Below are 18,549 nucleotides of genomic sequence, written 5' to 3' on the forward strand. Positions count from 1 at the left end.
ATAGCTTGGGGTCGAATTGGGGGGGGGGGTATCTCCTATAATATTTTCCGCTACGTGCCCTACGAGCGGAGATATTACGACTATAGGTATACAGGAGTAACACGTAATAAAACTCAAATATATTTCTCAATTATTACGTAATTTCTTTTCAAATTTAATTTTACAAATATTCCTCTAAGGTGCTATAATTCGCCATAAGCCATAACGCTACTGTTTTGCTGAAATACTATTTAGAAATAAATTGTACAATATTTATCAATATTTCATGAAAAGTCTAAATTTCTACAAACACTTATTGTTCCAAATATTGAGACATAATTGCAGAATTCCAAATTTCATTCAGATTTCGTTATGTAATTTTATAAATCATTTCTTATCGGGGGATATAAAACAATAATGTACATATTTTACATATTGCATCATATCCCATCTTTTCTGCTATATTTGGTATGAAACAGATGTAGGGGAACGCGGGGGGTAGCCTCGGACATTATTGAAATTCAAGTATACCCCGTATCTATATATGGCCATCGTTTAAACATTCTAATATGCCCTTCTGTGTATCTCGACATATGTGTGGACTACCCCCCGTCCCCTATATTACCTTATATAACGTTTGCTCTTTCAACTTTACGCCGTACGATCATTTCCTGCTTCCATCATATTGTATAAATAGTTATAAATATTTATTCCAGTTTTACCTGCATTTTTTGTCGACATAATAAAAGCGTTAAACGATTCGAAATGTTTCAATATCTTCGCTTTGCGTTGAGTTGCTAAGTTGTTATTGCTCATGTTAGTTTTGTTTTAAAAATAATAAAGATGACAACTGATCCGGCCAAGTCGATTCCTGCATTTTACGCTGGACAAAGTATATTGTTGACAGGCGCGACAGGATTTCTGGGTAAAGTGTTTATCGAAAAAGTATTGCGATCTTGTCCAGATATTCGTGAAATATTCTTACTGATGCGTCCAAAAAAGGGATTTACTATCAAGGAAAGGCTCAAAGAAATATTAAACTTACCGGTAAGATAGATATAGAAAGAGAAAATTTTTGTAACAACGCACAATTCTTTAAGAGATTTTTAGATTTTTAAGATGTTACATCACTTAATATAGCACTTAAAATGTATAGTAAAAAGAACTTTTTTCTAAGGGCTATTGTAACGTCATTATTAAAGAAAGCTATTTTGGACATTAACATTTTGTGAATAGTATGTAATAAAAGATTGAAATGCATTTAGAGTAAAATGTTGTGAATGCCATTAAGTACACATTTTGTCTTTATATTATAAATTTATTCAAAATGTAGAATTAGAAATTATTGTAATTATTCTAACAAAAACGTTTTTATAAATCATAACATTCCTTTATTTTAGTTATATGAAAGACTGCGCGAAGAACGATTTTCTATTTTCGAGAAGTTAATTCCGATTTCTGGCAATGTTAGTGAGAAGGAATTAGGTTTGTCGGATGCGGACAGACAAATGTTGATTGAAAGAGTGACTATAATAATACATGGAGCGGCAAGTGTGAGATTCAATGACAGTTTAAAACATGCTATACTTTCAAACACTAGAGCAACAAGAGACATTTGTATTTTAGCTCAAAGTATGAAGAATTTAAAAGTAAGTAATTTCACTCAAACAGAGTAACAGAAATCGCGTGCATTTGTATTCATGAATAATTTCACGTAATTCATTGCACTACGTGATACATTTTATGTAATGTTATACACACAACGTTACTTATCTCAGTCATAAATTTTCTTCCAAATATTTATTATGACGTATTTTTAAATTTAATAACAATTTAAACAGAATAAATTTGGAAGAATGTGGACATGATTGAAATATCATAATGTATCAGTATCTATAGTATAAATTAAATATATCTTGTTATTATACAAACTTTTATAAACTGCAGGAAATTAAAAAAAAATTCCTCTTTTTTATTAAAGGCATTAGTGTATGTCAGTACAGCGTTCACACACGTGAATAATCCATTCATTGAAGAAAAAATGTACCCACCTATAGCTGATTGGCGGAAAATGATAGATGTGGCCGAGTCATTGGATGAACATACTTTAAACATTTTTACAGCTAAGTAAGTAATAAGCTAAAAAGAATAATCGTGTTTATAAAATTTATATAATTATAGATGTTTTCTTAGAACTATTATTTTATTACTATATTATATTATTATAGTTATTTATTTGTGTTTTAAAAACAATTCTTTTATTCATCGTACTTCTAATAAAATAATATCCAAATTTTTAATTTTGTGTACATTTGAAATTATGTATAGATGTTTGGATTACGCTCCGAACACGTATATTTTTTCGAAGAACCTAGCGGAAAGTGTAATACAGGATTATTCTTTCTCCTTTCCTTGCGCGATTGTAAGACCTTCCATGGGTACGTAGCCTTATTTTTCTTAACAATAAGTATTGAAACTAAATTTTTGTTTTAATACCTTATTATTGTGTAGGGGAGACCGGGGCTAAGCCGACAACGGGGCAAACTTGACACTAGGCTTTTTGCCAATTTAAATCTATCGTAGAAACTTGCCTTTCCTACTGTAAATGCGTCTTTATGTGCCAGTATTATCAACGGAATTTGGTAATATTCTGAGTTATAGTGTAATTTTTAACGCGACATAAGCGTTTTTGATAGTGAAAAGTAATTTTTCTAATCTCTCGAAAATGTCTACTCTTTCATCGAGCTTTACTCTTGCGAATCTACCGGTAAGTGATTTTGATGGGAAATTTGATGCTCTATATGAATCCGATAATCGTTTTTGCATATTTTCAAAATTTTCATGTTTTTGAAGTGACAAAAGTGAAAAACGACGTCCGGGGCAAAGTCAACACCACGCCGTTTCGTCGGCTCCCAGTAACAAACGATGCTTGTCATGCAGCCGTATGGCTCATGACAAATGTATGCGCACGTCCGATCGCGAGTTTACCAACATTAATTGTTTTTTAGACATGAGTTTAGATGAAGATAATTGAAAGTTCAACAATTTTTGTTCTCATTATTTTAAATGATTGTTCTAGCTACTTTATTCCGAATTTTTGTACTTTTTAAATACACAATAAACAATGTATTTTCATTTTCAGACAGTAAAAAATAAGTTCCAGATCAAATTGTGTCGATCAGACAAAGTGTTGAGTTTGCCCCGGCGGGGTGTCGAGTTTGCCCCGGCATTTTTTAATTCGAAAATTTGTCTTCGCGTCACTTTTCCTTTTCTGGCGGCAAAACAAAGCGACGTACAGCAAAATTTCCTGAATCAATTTTGTACCTGAAGAAACACTCTTTAAATATGTACCATTGAATTTGCCTAAAAATTTTAATTAAATATTAAAAATTGCCTTTGAAAAAATAGTGTCGGCTTAGCCCCGGTCTCCCCTATGCTAAATATTTGTATTCGTTATTTTGTGTTACAGTATTTCAAAATAAAATATTTAATAGAATACAGGGTGTCCGGCAATTTTTGACATAGCCATAGTGTGAAAGTGGATTGGCTTAAATTAAAAGGAAATGTCATGTACCATTTTGCAAAATTTGCTATAGTTATTGAATAATTAGTTAAACTGTCTGAAACAATGTGCGCGTGGAAAGCAGTAAGTAAGCCGAACTCGGTATAGGCATGTATATAAAATGACTTACTTGTTAGATCTCTTAGCCACGGCATTGTACGTCACGCGTCGCTCGCCGTTCGCTGCGTGATATTACTTCTTGCTATCAGATGATGCTCATCGTTGTTAAGAGATCTAACAAATAAGCCATTTTACATGTCTGTACCGAATCCAGTCTACCGCTTTCCACGCGCACATTGGCTTTCAAAAATTGCTGGACACCCTGTATTCTATTAAATATATTATTTATAGAAATATTACATCAGATAGAATTAGATTAGATAGATTAGATAGAATTTAAAAATATGTTTATAGAATTTTACTGCCTTTTCCTCCTTCTTTATTTCGGTTGATAATTTATGTGCAAGTAATAATTTAATAATATTACGAGATTTAAGTAATAATATAACAATAATAGACAAATGTATCTTATATTTTAGTGTATCCATCGATGGAAGAACCATTTCCAGGGTGGATAGATAATATTTATGGTCCAATAGGACTTACTATTGGTGGCGGAAAAGGAATAATACGAGTAGCCTATGGTAATAAAGATGTTATTGAAGATATAGTACCAGTGGACATTGTCATCAACGCTATATTAGTCGTATCTTGGAAGATTGGAGTTACCACGTATGACCATTAATTAATATGTATAATATATTATGCATGCGTTTGTAACTGTATTAATTTGTAAACGCAACAGTTTTTTTTTCTTTATTTGAAACTATCTATGTTTACAACATGATTGTATGGATGTTATCTCTTTAATCTATTTTGTTACATTTAAAGAGGAATATGTTTGTCACGCGGGTTCGAGCCTTTAGGTGCAGATGGGTTCAGATAATGCAATATTCACCCTACATAATTTTTTAAAGATATATATAATCTTTTCTCAATATTTGTAATAATTTTCACTTCTATTTAGATTCTTGTTATCCGTATGTTTATTATATGTTTTCTTTGCTTTTCCTCAAAATGATTGCACCTCAAATACCTAATATTGTTTTAATATCAAATAAAGGACGATGGGTAAAATTGGAATAAAATCGTTACTAATCGAATCACTATTAAAAATAACTCATTTTGACCCCTTCGACGTCAATTTTGACCACTTTTCTATGGGTTTAGATGGATAAAAGTGCTATTGTATTTAAGGACCTAAAAAACATAAGATTATATGTATAACTTTACGTTACATTTTTTAGTCAGAAATCGGTATATTTTACTCATCGTCCTTTATCTATGACTTTTTTGGTATAAAATAAGATTAAGAATTTTTTAAATAATTTAATATGAATTTTATTAAATATTTGTATTTTTTAAATACAAAATTCAATAATTTGCCGAAACATGTTAAATTGAAATTCGTTAATAATATTTTGAATATCGCACAATTCAAAATTTCGTCTTGTTTCTGAAACTTCCCAGATAGCACGCACCATGTCCAAAATCGGGACATAAGCCATCTAAAAGACATCTTTTAGACGTCTTACGAAATGATGGCTAAAAGACGTCTTATGTCCGATTTTGGACATGGTGCTGTCTGGGTTGATTTAGATTTTACGTAACTTTGTGTAAATTATTATTTACCTGTTATTGTTTACATTTTATTTATTAATTAACTTTATTCTTATTCACTTTTAGCTTTTCAGCAGGTTCCATTTTTGTCTCAAACTGTACAAGCCAGAAACCCATGACATACAAGAGTATTACGTTAATTGGTTATGAGGTTGCAGATGAAGTGCCTTTGGAAGGAATTGTCTGGATTCCTAGCGTAACATATATCGATAATTTTACTCTGTTCTACTTATTGACGATGTTATTGCATATCTTGCCAGCTACGTTAATAGATATGATTTTAAATTTCTCTGGACGTCGACCTATGTAAGTCTTAAATTAAAAATTCAACTAGTTCAGCAAAAGCAAATTATTCATACATTTGATCAAATTGATAAGATTTAGATACTCCGCAAATTGAAATAGTATACTTTCTTTAAAGAAACTTTTTTTTTATTATAAATTATTCTTGAATACTTTATCTATATTCTTTCTATGTCTCTACCTTTCTCTTTATTTGTTTATCCATCTCTTTTCTCTACATATAAATAAACAACATTTTTGTCTAGAAAAAATTTTTATATACAATTATATATAGGGGAGACCGGGGCTAAGCCGACAACGGGGCAAACTTGACACTAGGCTTTTTGCCAATTTAAATCTATCGTAGAAACTTGCCTTTCCTACTGTAAATGCGTCTTTATGTGCCAGTATTATCAACGGAATTTGGTAACATTCTGAGTTATAGTGTAATTTTTAACGCGACATAAGCGTTTTTGATAGTGAAAAGTAATTTTTCTGATCTCTCGAAAATGTCTACTCTTTCATCGAGCTTTACTCTTGCGAATCTACCGGTAAGTGATTTTGATGGGAAATTTGATGCTCTATATGAATCCGATAATCGTTTTTGGATATTTTCAAAATTTTCATGTTTTTGAAGTGACAAAAGTGAAAAACGACGTCCGGGGCAAAGTCAACACCACGCCGTTTCGTCGGCTCCCAGTAACAAACGATGCTTGTCATGCAGCCGTATGGCTCATGACAAATGTATGCGCACGTCCGATCGCGAGTTTACCTGCATTAATTGTTTTTCAGACATGAGTTTAGATGAAGATAATTGAAAGTTCAACAATTTTTGTTCTCATTATTTCAAATGATTGTTCTAGCTACTTTATTCCGAATTTTTGTACTTTTTAAATACACAATAAACAATGTATTTTCATTTTCAGACAGTAAAAAATAAGTTCCAGATCAAATTGTGTCGATCAGACAAAGTGTTGAGTTTGCCCCGGCGGGGTGTCGAGTTTGCCCCGGCATTTTTCAATTCGAAAATTTGTCTTCGCGTCACTTTTTCTTTCCTGGCGGCAAAACAAAGCGACGTACAGCAAAACTTCCTGAATCAATTTTGTACCTGAAGAAACACTCTTTAAATATGTACCATTGAATTTGCCTAAAAATTTTAATTAAATATTAAAAATTGCCTTTGAAAAAATAGTGTCGGCTTAGCCCCGGTCTCCCCTATTTATTATATCTATTTTTATTTTTATTTTTTTCCACTTAAAAAAAAGCCATGTTAAATCAAATCGAATGTATTGTTGACCCTTTTCTGCGATGTTGATTGGTTCTTAAAAAGTGTATTTGGAATTTTTTGCTTGTTTTATTGAGAATTCTCAATTTATAGATTTAGTGGTATAGTTGAAGATTTATTGTTATAACTGAACCGTTTTGGATTAATAAACAATGTGTAAATTAGTCTAGTACGGCTGCAGAGAAATCTGTATGTGGCTAATCGTGCTGTGGGATATTTCGCATGTAATGATTGGAAATTCAGCAATACAAATAGCTTGGCTTTAACATCCTCAATACCACCTGACGACAGATATATGTTTTCTTTCGATTATTCCGATTTCAATATTAAGGAGTATTTGACGTAAGTATTTTATGTTTCTGATTCTAAATATCTAAATATATTTAAAATAAATGTAATTTACAATAAATGTTTTACGATTCTATATAAAGAAATTGTACAATCGGTGCCAAAAAATTTCTTCTTCACGAAGACATGAATCGATTGGATGCAGCCAGAGCGCATAAGAAAAGGTATAAATAAAAGTATATTATAAACTAATATTTTTTATTTAAATATAAGTATTTTTAATTGTGTGACATAAACCAGTTATTAGGTAAGATGTAATAAAATAGTTGTAGTAAAATGTTAAAGCTATAAAATGAATATAATACGAAACCTAATCATGCGCCTGCACATAAGCTTGTTTATTAATTGTCAAGGAAAAAGAATAGTTTTCGTAAAATTTTATAAGTATGCTTCTGCGATCTGAAGTGCTTTTTTTATCTGAATTTCTTTATTTAAAAATGGCATGCAAGAATTCTCAACGTGTCATTTCTTGCCTCTGATGTCACGATTTAACATGGTCGCGACGAGTACTCAGGAATCTTAAAAGAAGAAAAATATCGCGGATATATACATAAGTTTCAGTATATATTAATTAAGAAAATAGATTTTTCATAATTTACTGTTTAAGAGGCATAATCGAAATAATTAAGATATGTATAAACATATTAATATATTTATTCTGTTATTTTAGAGTGTATCTGTTTGTCATAATGGTGAGAGCTATCATCTCTATTGGAGTGCTGTGGATAATATATAAGTGGATCTGCTCTCTTGTATATTATAAAATTGCTTAATCCACCTCGCGCGTATGCTTTTCGAAAATTTAAACAGAGAACGTTATGCAAATGTAGTCTTTATTTTTGCTTTATATGATTTTAAAACCTTTCTTAGGTATATAATTCTTCTTCTAAATGGTAGAAACGAATTTCATTTTTAATGTGTTATTTTTGGGGATACAGTTAAAAACAAATAAAATATTTTTGCAAGAGACTTTTCTTTTTAAATGTTTCCTATTTCAATAGCTCATATTTATGCTTTATAGATATACATATATCCGTATATCTGTATATGTATTATGTATACGCAAAAGGATAGATCAATATAGTGAAAATATTATAATGAAAAATTCAACTGGTAATAATATTTAGTTATTACTGTTATTAGAAAATATGAGTTGTTAAACCTCAATTGTCCCTGGTAACACAATCTGATAGTTCAGATACGTCCCGAAGAAGTGCGCAAGAAAACAGTCCAAAATTGCGACAGAAGTACATAATATCTGTGATTGAACGAGTACTTACTGTACTATTGCAGCAGTCTGCTGTAAGAAGCTACTGTGAAATTTTATATATAAAACTGTCGCAATTCTTGCGCACTTCTGTCGCAATTTTGGACTGTTTTCTTGCGCACTTCTTCGGGACGTATCTGAACTATCAGATTGTGTTACCAGGGTAGTAAATTATTTTAATAACATTAAAATATTCTATTTCTAATAATAATGTAATAATATTATATTAATTAATATACCCCGATAACCAAGCGTGCTAGCACGATAGCGCCACGCTGTGCTCAGCATGTCATGCAAAAACTATGCTGTCTCTGTGTCACTTTTATATTGATAAGCAGACAGTGCTAGCACGGTACTAGCACGATAAGTATTGTTTGTTATCAATATATAGTAAGAGCGCTATCTGGTAGGCAGAACGCAGCGCCAAAGTGGCAAAACTACGGATCGCCAATGGTAACCGGACATGCGGATTGCCAACAGAGTCCCAGTCAGGAAAGATTTTCCTTGAAAAATAGTGGTCGAAACATTATTTATCGCGGTGTCCATCAGTCATACATCTCCAATTATTTGTTACTAAAATTTTTTAAAAAAATTATTCTAATCGTGAAAGTGAGTACGTTTAGGTTTTCGTGATCTATAACTTGAGAACAAAATAATAGTGACTACAAAAACCTACACATATACCCACTTCCATGATTTGAATAATTTTTAAAGAATTTGATCCGCCATTTTGAATCCTCCATTTTCAATTTTGAAATTTTAACACGTAATGGAGTGACCAAGCAAACGTATAGGTACATACCGACTCACAGTGGGCCAAAACGGCAATCTAGCTGGACAAAAGTAGTAATTTTGTTTTCATCGTTAAACAAATGTTCTCAAGTGTTCTAAAATAGAAAGTAAACATGTACAAAGTATATCAGTTTAATTTGATAACATTTAATATACAGGGTGTTCCTTAAAAACCATCCACTAACTACATAGCGCTATTCCTTATCAAAGTCGTAATCTTTAATTAGGTAAAAACTTAACAAACGTTTTGGCCTGCCATTTTTAGACTATTCTCATTGTGTGTCAGTGTGTTAAATTAAGCAAATTACATATATCAAAAAATTATAATTATAACAGCAGTACATGTATGCATTGATCGCAATATAATTTTCGAATTAACTGAAATTAAACCTAAATTAAAACAAATAATAAAAAATAATAAAATAATAAAATACAATGCAATTGTAGTTCGCCAGTACGATAATAAAACTAAGACGTATGAATCGGCCTAACTGGCAATAATTTATTATCGTGACGATTCGACCATTGGTTTTGGTCCGATTAATCGTCAAGACGTTTATAATCTTTGATATTTATATATATAAGCATCTCATTTTTTAAATAATTTAAATTAAATTAAATTAATAATTTTAATCGCAATAAATTTAATAATTTAATTTAATTTAAATTATTTAAAAAATGAGATTCTTATATATGTATATATATATATATATTTATATAAGTATCAAAGATTATAAATGTCTTGACGATTAATCGGACCAAAACCAATAGTCGAATCATCACGATGATAAATTATTGCCAGTTAGGCCGATTCATACGTCTTAGTTTTAATAAAATACAAAATAAAAAATAATTAATTGAAAACTAAAAATAAACAGAAACAAATTAAAATACTAAATAATTTTATTTCAGTATTAAACTGAAATAAACTAAAATAATAAAATTAAAAATAATAAATCAAAATAATAAAACTCTTTCAGTTAACAAATAAAATAAAAATTAAAATCTTAATTACTACTGTTACTTTCATTAAAGTATTCACTATCGTAACTATCGCACGATTAATTTTGATCGAAGATGGTAGTCGTTAAAGATTTTTAGTGTATCAATAATATAAATAATATAAACTTGTGATATTTCCTTCTAAATCAATTTCGAGATATTTATGAAAAACCATAGATAGATGTCAATATCAAGAGACACGGTAGTACACGCCAAGTACACGCGCAGCGCGAGACCGTCTCGTGTATCTTTACGCAAACGGACGAGTTGCGAGTTCTAAAAAACGCTGTATCTATGAAACCGGCACTTAGTGGCAGCTAGTTTTAAAGGATAACACTCAGAAATGTCTAAGGAATAATATGCTGGTAAAATGACGGCAGCATTCCGCAGCGTTTTTTTTGTAGACCTTTCTAAAATTTCATAATTAAAAATCGGCAATGTTTGACTTAAAATACCGCTATTATTAAAAAACTATTATTAAAATTTGTTAATAAAATTTAAAAATATATATCTTTCTCTATATTTATCTAATTTGAAGTTTTAATATTCTTCAATATAAGCAGAATACTTCTTTATTTCTCAAGCGCTGCTAAAGTAATGATTTAACGTTTTGCAAGATGACATTTATACGACGTATTCAAATTATTGTTATAACACAACTACAAGTGTAAATGGTAAATATTTTGTAGAAAATGAACTATCAGATATCTTTCTTAAAAATATAATCGTTTATTTTAAGAAATATTAATCTTCGAAAATTGACTTTTGTCCAGCTAGATTGCCGTTTTGACCCACTGTGGAACGAAAAGAAATTCGGTGACGGGGTGTTGCAAGCAGAACGTACGTCGAATATTCCGTTCCTTTTTCGTGTTGACTGAAACGAGTGAGATGTCGTCGCTAGACGACATGAACGTCGAATGCCGTGCTGGACACGCCGTACATATCTTGCCGGCTGTGATTTGGCGGGTCTCCTGCAGTGCCCCGTGATTGAATGGTGAGTGAATATATGTATACATATGTGAGAAATAAATGATTCAAAGCGCGATACATATCCGAATCTTAATGGAATCGTTGTTCCGCGTGTCGCAGTGAAACAACCTCGGAATTCACGTCTCCTCTGTCTCCGTTTCGATTTCTTCGAATGAGTGAATCGCGCGGGAAGACGCTTTTCAATGAATAGTTTGAATCTCTCGTTAAGTGCGGGAATTAATAATTAATTAAGTGATTGAACAGAACGATCGCGCGTTTGACGTTCGCACTTTGCTTGTCGCGATCGCAAACGATCGCGAACGAGGGAGCGAGCTTGCTTCGAAATGCGTATGAATATCGAGAGTGCGAACAGCTGAAATGTGCATCCACGAATACAATTTCGTTTTTCATTCAAAAACAGACACGTATAATTCGCTCGTTCACGTAATTCGTTACGTTTACAAATGTTTCAAATTTATTTGTATGTGCTTTTTTATTCCTCCTAACCTCTTATACTTATAGAAAATTAACATTAAATCGTATCGTTTGTAAAAATTTCGTCGCGATCGTTCTTGCAGCGTGGTGATCGTGCATACCATAAAAGACGATAAACCGTCATCGTCGTCAAGATACTTAAAAATTATAAAACATTCTCTGTTGCTTGTTCCCCAAATATTATTCGTTTTGCTTACAAAATTTTTCATAAAGGCCTATTGTCTCGTATTTGGATTTTTAAATTGATAGGAGATACATATCTTTTATTTGAAATAACCCAGACAGCACACGCATGTCCAAAAAAGCGGGACATAAGACGTCTAAAAGACGTCTGAAGCTGTCTGAAGCGTCGTCTACAATACACGGAGTAAGCATGGAGTAAGGAGTAATAGCGAATTCGGGCGCTTGCACTAGTGCACACTAAGTGCGCACTAAGGCTTGTTTATAATCTATTCTTATATTTAAAGTCATTTAAATACACATTTAAAAACTTTTTAGCCAATAAAACAATCTGTAATATCTATATGGATGCTGTACAAATCATTTTACAGACTAAGAAGTATTTGATATGATCTGTAAATATAACAATTGATTAAGAACAAGCCTTAGTGCGCACTCAGTGTGCACTAGTGCAAGCGCCCGAATTCGCTATAAGAGTATAGGCGTAAGAGGGCTATTTTCGGTTTAAGAGAGCTGGGCGTAAGCGAAATAAATTAATTTTATTTCTTACTCCTACTCTTACTCTTACACTTACGCTCGGCCAATCAGGACACAACAGGCTATAATGCTTACTCCTGCCTACTCTTACTCCTTATTCCACGCTTACTCCGTGTATTGTAGACGACGCCTGAGAATTAAGTGTGAAAGTGAAAGAAGAGAAAAAGAGAGAGAGAGGGAGAGAGGGCTATTAGATATTTAACATATAATATAAATATATAAAATGAGTTAATATTTATCGATACATGTAAAATATACTTAAATATTAAACTGATCCTCAACCAATTACAATCGAGAATCCTCGAGAACGAATAGACCTCTATTGTAAAACTCTCGATGGTGATTGGTTGATTACGCATCTCTGTGCGTGCATCGTCTTTAGTCTGTATCAGAGAGAAGCCTGAGAGAGGCCATCCCGGCTTTTTTCGTGGTATATATGTTACGGGCAATTTGATAAATTGGGCATTATGCATAATGGCCGGGCAATATGCATAATTCCCAATTTGTTCGGTCAAAATGATTAATAGAGAAGAATTAATCAAATTGCCCGGTCATTATGCATATTTCCCAATGCTAAATGGTCATTTTGATAAATCACCTTATTTGAGTTAATTTTCCCGGCAATCTTAAGCCCCTTGCACAATAGACGATAGCGATAGCGATAGCGACAGCGACAATGTTGCCAACAAAGGTATAACCTACATAGGTTAGATGACGCGCTTTAAAAGTATTTAACTGTTTAAAGCGCGTCACTAACCTATGTACAAGTTTAGCGACAGAATAGTTGCTTTTTTCAAAGTCATCAGAAAATTTTTTCCACCGAAAGAGAATACAACCGACAATAAGTAATAATTAATCCGTATTTGATAAATAAAAAAACCAAATATCCGAGTTTAGTGTTTTTTTCTTATTTTCTTAACGATATCTTAACAAATTCTAGCGACCCCCAAATTTTATCAACAGTTTTGGATTCGAGGGGCAAAAATACATAGAATTTACCTCTTTTCAATTGATTTCTCGTTGGGGCCCTAATTTTAGACATTTACCGAAAGTTGAAATTATAGACAGACTGCCATTCTTTTTAGAAAGATATTTTAATATGTTAATCACATTTCCCACTTGTCTGTGGGCATTATGCATAATGACCGGTCAGTTTGATTAATTTGAACATTTTGGCTTTTATTATTCAAATGTCCCGAAAGAAGCGGGAATTATGCATATTGCCCGGCCATTATGCATAATGACCGAATTAATCAAATTGCCCGTAACATATATACATTTGCAGATGTAGCACGGACGCGCACCAAAATGTTTTATCGGCAGTGCCGGAAAATGAACGTTGCTATGTAGTACCAATTTCGAAAATGGATGTACTGGCGGTAGCGTACAGGGCCTTAACGAAAAAGGCCGGGATGGCCAGGGATGGCCTCTCTCAGGCTTCTCTCTGGTTTCGAGAAAGCATATTCTGCTTTACTGAAGGCGCTTGCCACATATCGACTGTTGATACCTTCCAACTAGAAGGATAATGTACAAAAGGGTTCCCTTAGAATGTATCCTTCAAGCTATGATTATATGTATAATAATCTGCTTCATCTTTGGAAGGTACACGTAACAAAAAGACAGATCGGAAGATGAAAAGTTAAAGTTCCGGATTACTCGTGTATAATAACAAAGAATAAATAATAGGAAGAATGTAAAATATGTTATTCATTCTCTGTGCGAGCGATTTTTAGATCAACAACTTAAACTTTTATCTTAATTTGGTACGATAGTACAATTTAAAGTATCCTTTATAGTGCCAAAATGTTTTTCTAATTTCTTTCAAAATACGATCTTGTATATTAATCTCAAAGAAGATTTATTTCCAAAATCTGTAATTACCTTAATTAAAATATCTGAAAATCTAAAAGAAGTGATATATAAAACGCCCGGAAAATTTCTTGGTATCGAAAAGCTGACTAATTAACTACATAATTATAATTAGTTAATTAAGTGTAATTGTGAATTGAGGTTCTGTTCACCGCGGAAACAATTCATACAATTACGTAATATTTTATAATTTTATAAAACGGAATTAATGATACGTTTTTATTCAGCGCATGCCTACGTTGCAAAATTCAAATTAATTTGTAGCGATATTATCAGACAAAATAGGTAATTTGATATGATATCTGCTCGTTAATATGCAGAAACCTTTGTATTTTAATGAATGCAGTCCACGCTCGGAGAAAATAATATATCCAAAATAAAATTGGTTATTATCCATTTTCAGTTAAATGTAGTGTAAGAAAATTTAACGTGCCACTGATATTTCATAAATCTTTCCGAATTTATTCAAGAAGGTTATCACAATTAAAAAATACTTAAAAAATATTAAAGTTTGCGTTTATTAAACCTTCTCGTTTCTTTCGCCAATATAGATTAATACAAATTATTTTTCGCACTTTTATGTTATTTAATGAAGATAGAATAACAATTTAAGAGATGATTTTTAGATTTTTATCCACATCAAATCTTTTCTTCAATTTAAGTTATAGAATTTTAGTTAAATTTTCGCATTCTAAGGTAAACTTTCTCCATCTTTTGTCTTCCACAAAAGAGGGATTGTTAAATAATATGTTAAAGATCATGAAGGATTGCGGAAAAGAACCTTCTTGCTCGAGAGAAATTTTCATATTTGAAAAGGATTCGAGTGAAAGGGCGCCGATGATGCGCAGATAAATGTTCCTGCCCTTATCTACGAACAGCTGTTATATCAATCTGGTTAGCGCGGATCGCCTTAAACGTCGCTCGAGGCGTACTTTTACAAGGTACGCATTCGTTATCCATTAGGGTAAATATAGGCATGTGTGGTCCCGTCCCCGTTCTGCATGCGAAACCAATATTCATGCGCACGAACTATTCAACATGTGTACCCGACCGTAATTGAATTATCATCGTGTGTCCCTATAAGAGATAGTCAGCTCGTCATAACGAGCGCGCTGCGCGTCACAAGTTGTCACGTTGCGCGGAGAATTAACACGCTGAGCGGATTAACGGCATTAAGCATTCCGACGTCTTATCAATTATGCCTACCGCATCTCTATATGGATCTTACACTCCTCGCAATTGCTTCTGTTTTACTCTGTACATCATATAAAAACACATTCTTTACATTATATAAAAATATTTTGAATTGTTAACATTTTAGAGTTCTGAAACATTGCGTATTTTATTTATTATTTATTTAGTTTTAAAAATGTTCTTGAATTTATGTAAACTAGAAACATCACTGTTTTATTGATATTTTTTTATTTCCAAATTATTATGCTGATGTTTTTTTTTTAATCAACAAATTCTATAGAGATATCGACTCTGGATTGTAGTTCTTTTTATACTGTCTGTGTAATTGATAACATTCTTTAAAAAATCAGTTAAAAACATTGAAAATTATTAATAAATATCAATATTGGTTATTAATAAAACTTTTTAGAATATAATTTGAAGATTGTGTGGATTAATTATTGAAAGTGTAACGGATAAATTAATTGTAAGGCAATTACTGTTATTGGAAGACCACAAGAGAATTAAACTTGAAGGATGCTTTCATTCTCGTCCTTGTTAGGACGTGCTGGATCCCTTGGGTGTCACTTGGGTGTTAATTGGTGGTCGGGGAAAGGGCTTTCATTAGGGGTTCCGCGACGGCTCGACGGTAGGAAACGCGGACGCGACGAAGCTTCGAACAACGGCCGCGAAGAAGAGTGCAAGGAACAGGAAGAAGGAGGTAAAGAGAAAAAATGAGAGAGAGAGAGAGAGAGAGAGAGAGAGAGAGAGAAGCAGGGGCATTCCTGACTGGCAGCCTACCACCAATGTCTCGTTTACCATAATACAAGGCCCTCGGTGAGGGCAGCTCGTCGTTGTCCGCAAACAGTAGCGATACATCAGGGGAGTGTAAAAAGTTACGGTCCTATCTTACTTGTCATGTTAATCACATTATTTGTTTAATCAAGACAATTAGTAGGAATATAACCGAGTGACTCTTGAAGTGACGTGTCTCTCTTCTCGGATAATCCTCTTATGCTAGGATTTTTACCAATTTATGTACTAAACAATCTTGAAAGATAATTTTATTTTTTATATTTAAAGTTACATTTTTCATTTTGTATTATCTTATAGCTAATTTAACATAATGTTTTACAATATAGCCGCATTTTTTTTTATTTTCTGTTATTTTTTCCTATTTTATTTCTTCAGGTAGATTGAGCTTTTCGATACTTTCCATTCTGATTCATAAAAACCAGATTTTATTCATCGGAAAGATGACAGACAGTAATGCTTCTAGGCTTAGTACTTGTCCACATTTCCTTGTCAACGATCGTTACTGGTTGATGTTCATATTATCGCGGTAAAAGGCTATCGCATTATGCCTTAGGACCCGAGGCGAGGGTGATGATGGTGCAGGAAAGTCTTCAATCGGCTGTTTCGCTCGCGACCTTCGCCATAGACGAAGCAATTGTCGAGCGATCATTCATGGATGACCCGTACAACTTCAGGATCAACGTGTCACCCGAAAAGATTAGTCCTCCGAGTAACGGCGTGAGATTAATTTTCTTGCTGCGTCATTGCAGGAGCCATTTGAACTTTGCCATTTGAATAATCACCATTTTACTTTGGTAAATGGTTGATTATCCCTAAAAACTTTTAAATCTTTAAAATTGAAAAACTCTGCAAATTATCCAATTAAAATTAAAGCATAAAAATATATATTCTACTTGTATACATTAGAATTAAAATTCTTACAGTACATACGCTCTAAAATGTTTTTTTTTTTAAATTGATTTCTGTATTTTTTATACCCTGTATTTCTTCGTACCGCCACTAATTAAAAGTGCATATTTTAATTGATAGTATATTCCAATTTTCTCTTTAATTGTATATTTATATATTTACTTCCTTTTGATAGGTAGAATATATTCAAGTGTTTTGAATTGAATGAGTGGGTGACCAGATAAGTGAACGCGATAAACACTGTAGTTCTGGCTAAGGGGGGCACCGAAAAAGGAGCAGAAAGGACGAGGAAGCCCAGATGGCCATGTTTTCGGGTTGTGGGTCCCTTGACGGACCTCTGTCTCCCTCCCATCACGAAGGACGCGGCGTATCTCTCCCCCCTCTCTCTCTCCTCGTCCTCCTTCTACTTCTCTTTCGGTCTCTCCGCTGTCCTTTACCATTTCAACTCTCCTGTCTTCGTTTCACCCGGCCGTGTGCGATCCGCACACAGCACACTTCTTCTTCAGTGGCCGGTGGTACCACTCTCGGCTAGATCTCGCGCCAAGTACATCTCGTCCTGTTCTTTCACCCACCACCGACAAGGACAGCCGAGTAACCACCTCGACGCAAAGTGATCTTACTACGCCGGGGCCCCTTTGCGGCGGGGCCCCCCTCCCCCCTCGTTGGAGAACCAACCCTACGTTTGCCGGGTCCTGATTTTAGACTCGCGCGCGATTGGAAACGGATGAGGAGTACAATGTGATTGTGATACGCGATTTGGGGGAATTTATTCAAGTGTCCTTCAGTGTACTCTATTGTGGATGCGTATGATGTTAAAACCGGTGAATTCAGACTGAAAGAGGCTTTAGTAGCGTTGTGACAAAGAGGTGCGTAAGAGCAACAGTTGGAAGCATTGGCCAACTTCTTACAATTGCTCCGAAGTAATGTTTTTAAACTTGTTCACATATATTTAAAAATTAAAAATGAAAAAGCGTAAGGATTATGCTATTAAAATAGGAGTTCTCTTCGCGACTGCTTTAAAGACGAATCGTCTACGTAACAAGGTAAATCTGACAGAGTTATAATGTCGATCAAAGAAACTAACCGGAAGATTGAAGGATTAGAATACTTAAAATGATAATTATTAATTGTCAACCGTAATCTTTAGAAGGAAGAGTGCATATTCAAGTATAAACAAATTATGACAAAACAAACATTGGAATGGGTGCAAAATTGCAAAACCGTAAGTCACTGTAGAAAGAACTGTCAAATTAGGTCGTAAAATTAATCATAGTAATTACTCAACATCTGACGGAGCAGGATATAAACAGCTCTTAATAAATACAATACAACACACTCGCATTAACATACGCGCCGAAAGAGAACGGAAAGCTAATTCGTTAGCATTTAATTAAGGTTAATTTC

The 18,549-nt window shown here is 33.1% G+C and overlaps 2 protein-coding genes across 2 annotated transcripts in view; both read left to right on the plus strand.

The window, feature by feature from the left end:
* The first annotated feature begins 726 nt into the window (after nucleotides 1-726).
* LOC139774342 (fatty acyl-CoA reductase 1-like) lies at nucleotides 727-8,105 on the plus strand. Its single transcript, XM_071709546.1, has 9 exons — nucleotides 727-1,026; nucleotides 1,380-1,628; nucleotides 1,961-2,106; nucleotides 2,308-2,417; nucleotides 4,081-4,273; nucleotides 5,288-5,527; nucleotides 6,954-7,130; nucleotides 7,220-7,300; nucleotides 7,807-8,105. The coding sequence occupies exons 1-9, from the start codon at nucleotides 823-825 to the stop codon at nucleotides 7,907-7,909; spliced, it is 1,503 nt and encodes a 500-aa protein (XP_071565647.1). The 5' UTR covers nucleotides 727-822; the 3' UTR covers nucleotides 7,910-8,105.
* Nucleotides 8,106-8,244: 139 nt separating this feature from the next.
* The window catches only part of Dachs (unconventional myosin-IXb-like dachs), a 57,287-nt gene continuing 46,982 nt past the window's right edge, over nucleotides 8,245-18,549 (plus strand). Inside the window, exon 1 of the mRNA XM_071709543.1 lies at nucleotides 8,245-11,191. The gene's annotated coding sequence lies outside the window, so the exon portion shown is untranslated. The remainder of the gene's footprint in view (nucleotides 11,192-18,549) is intronic.

This window comes from Temnothorax nylanderi, unplaced genomic scaffold (assembly GCF_030848795.1).
Source record: "Temnothorax nylanderi isolate EJ_2023f unplaced genomic scaffold, tnyl_v1.0 TNYL_tig0079_pilon, whole genome shotgun sequence".
Classification (NCBI taxonomy): domain Eukaryota; kingdom Metazoa; phylum Arthropoda; class Insecta; order Hymenoptera; family Formicidae; genus Temnothorax; species Temnothorax nylanderi.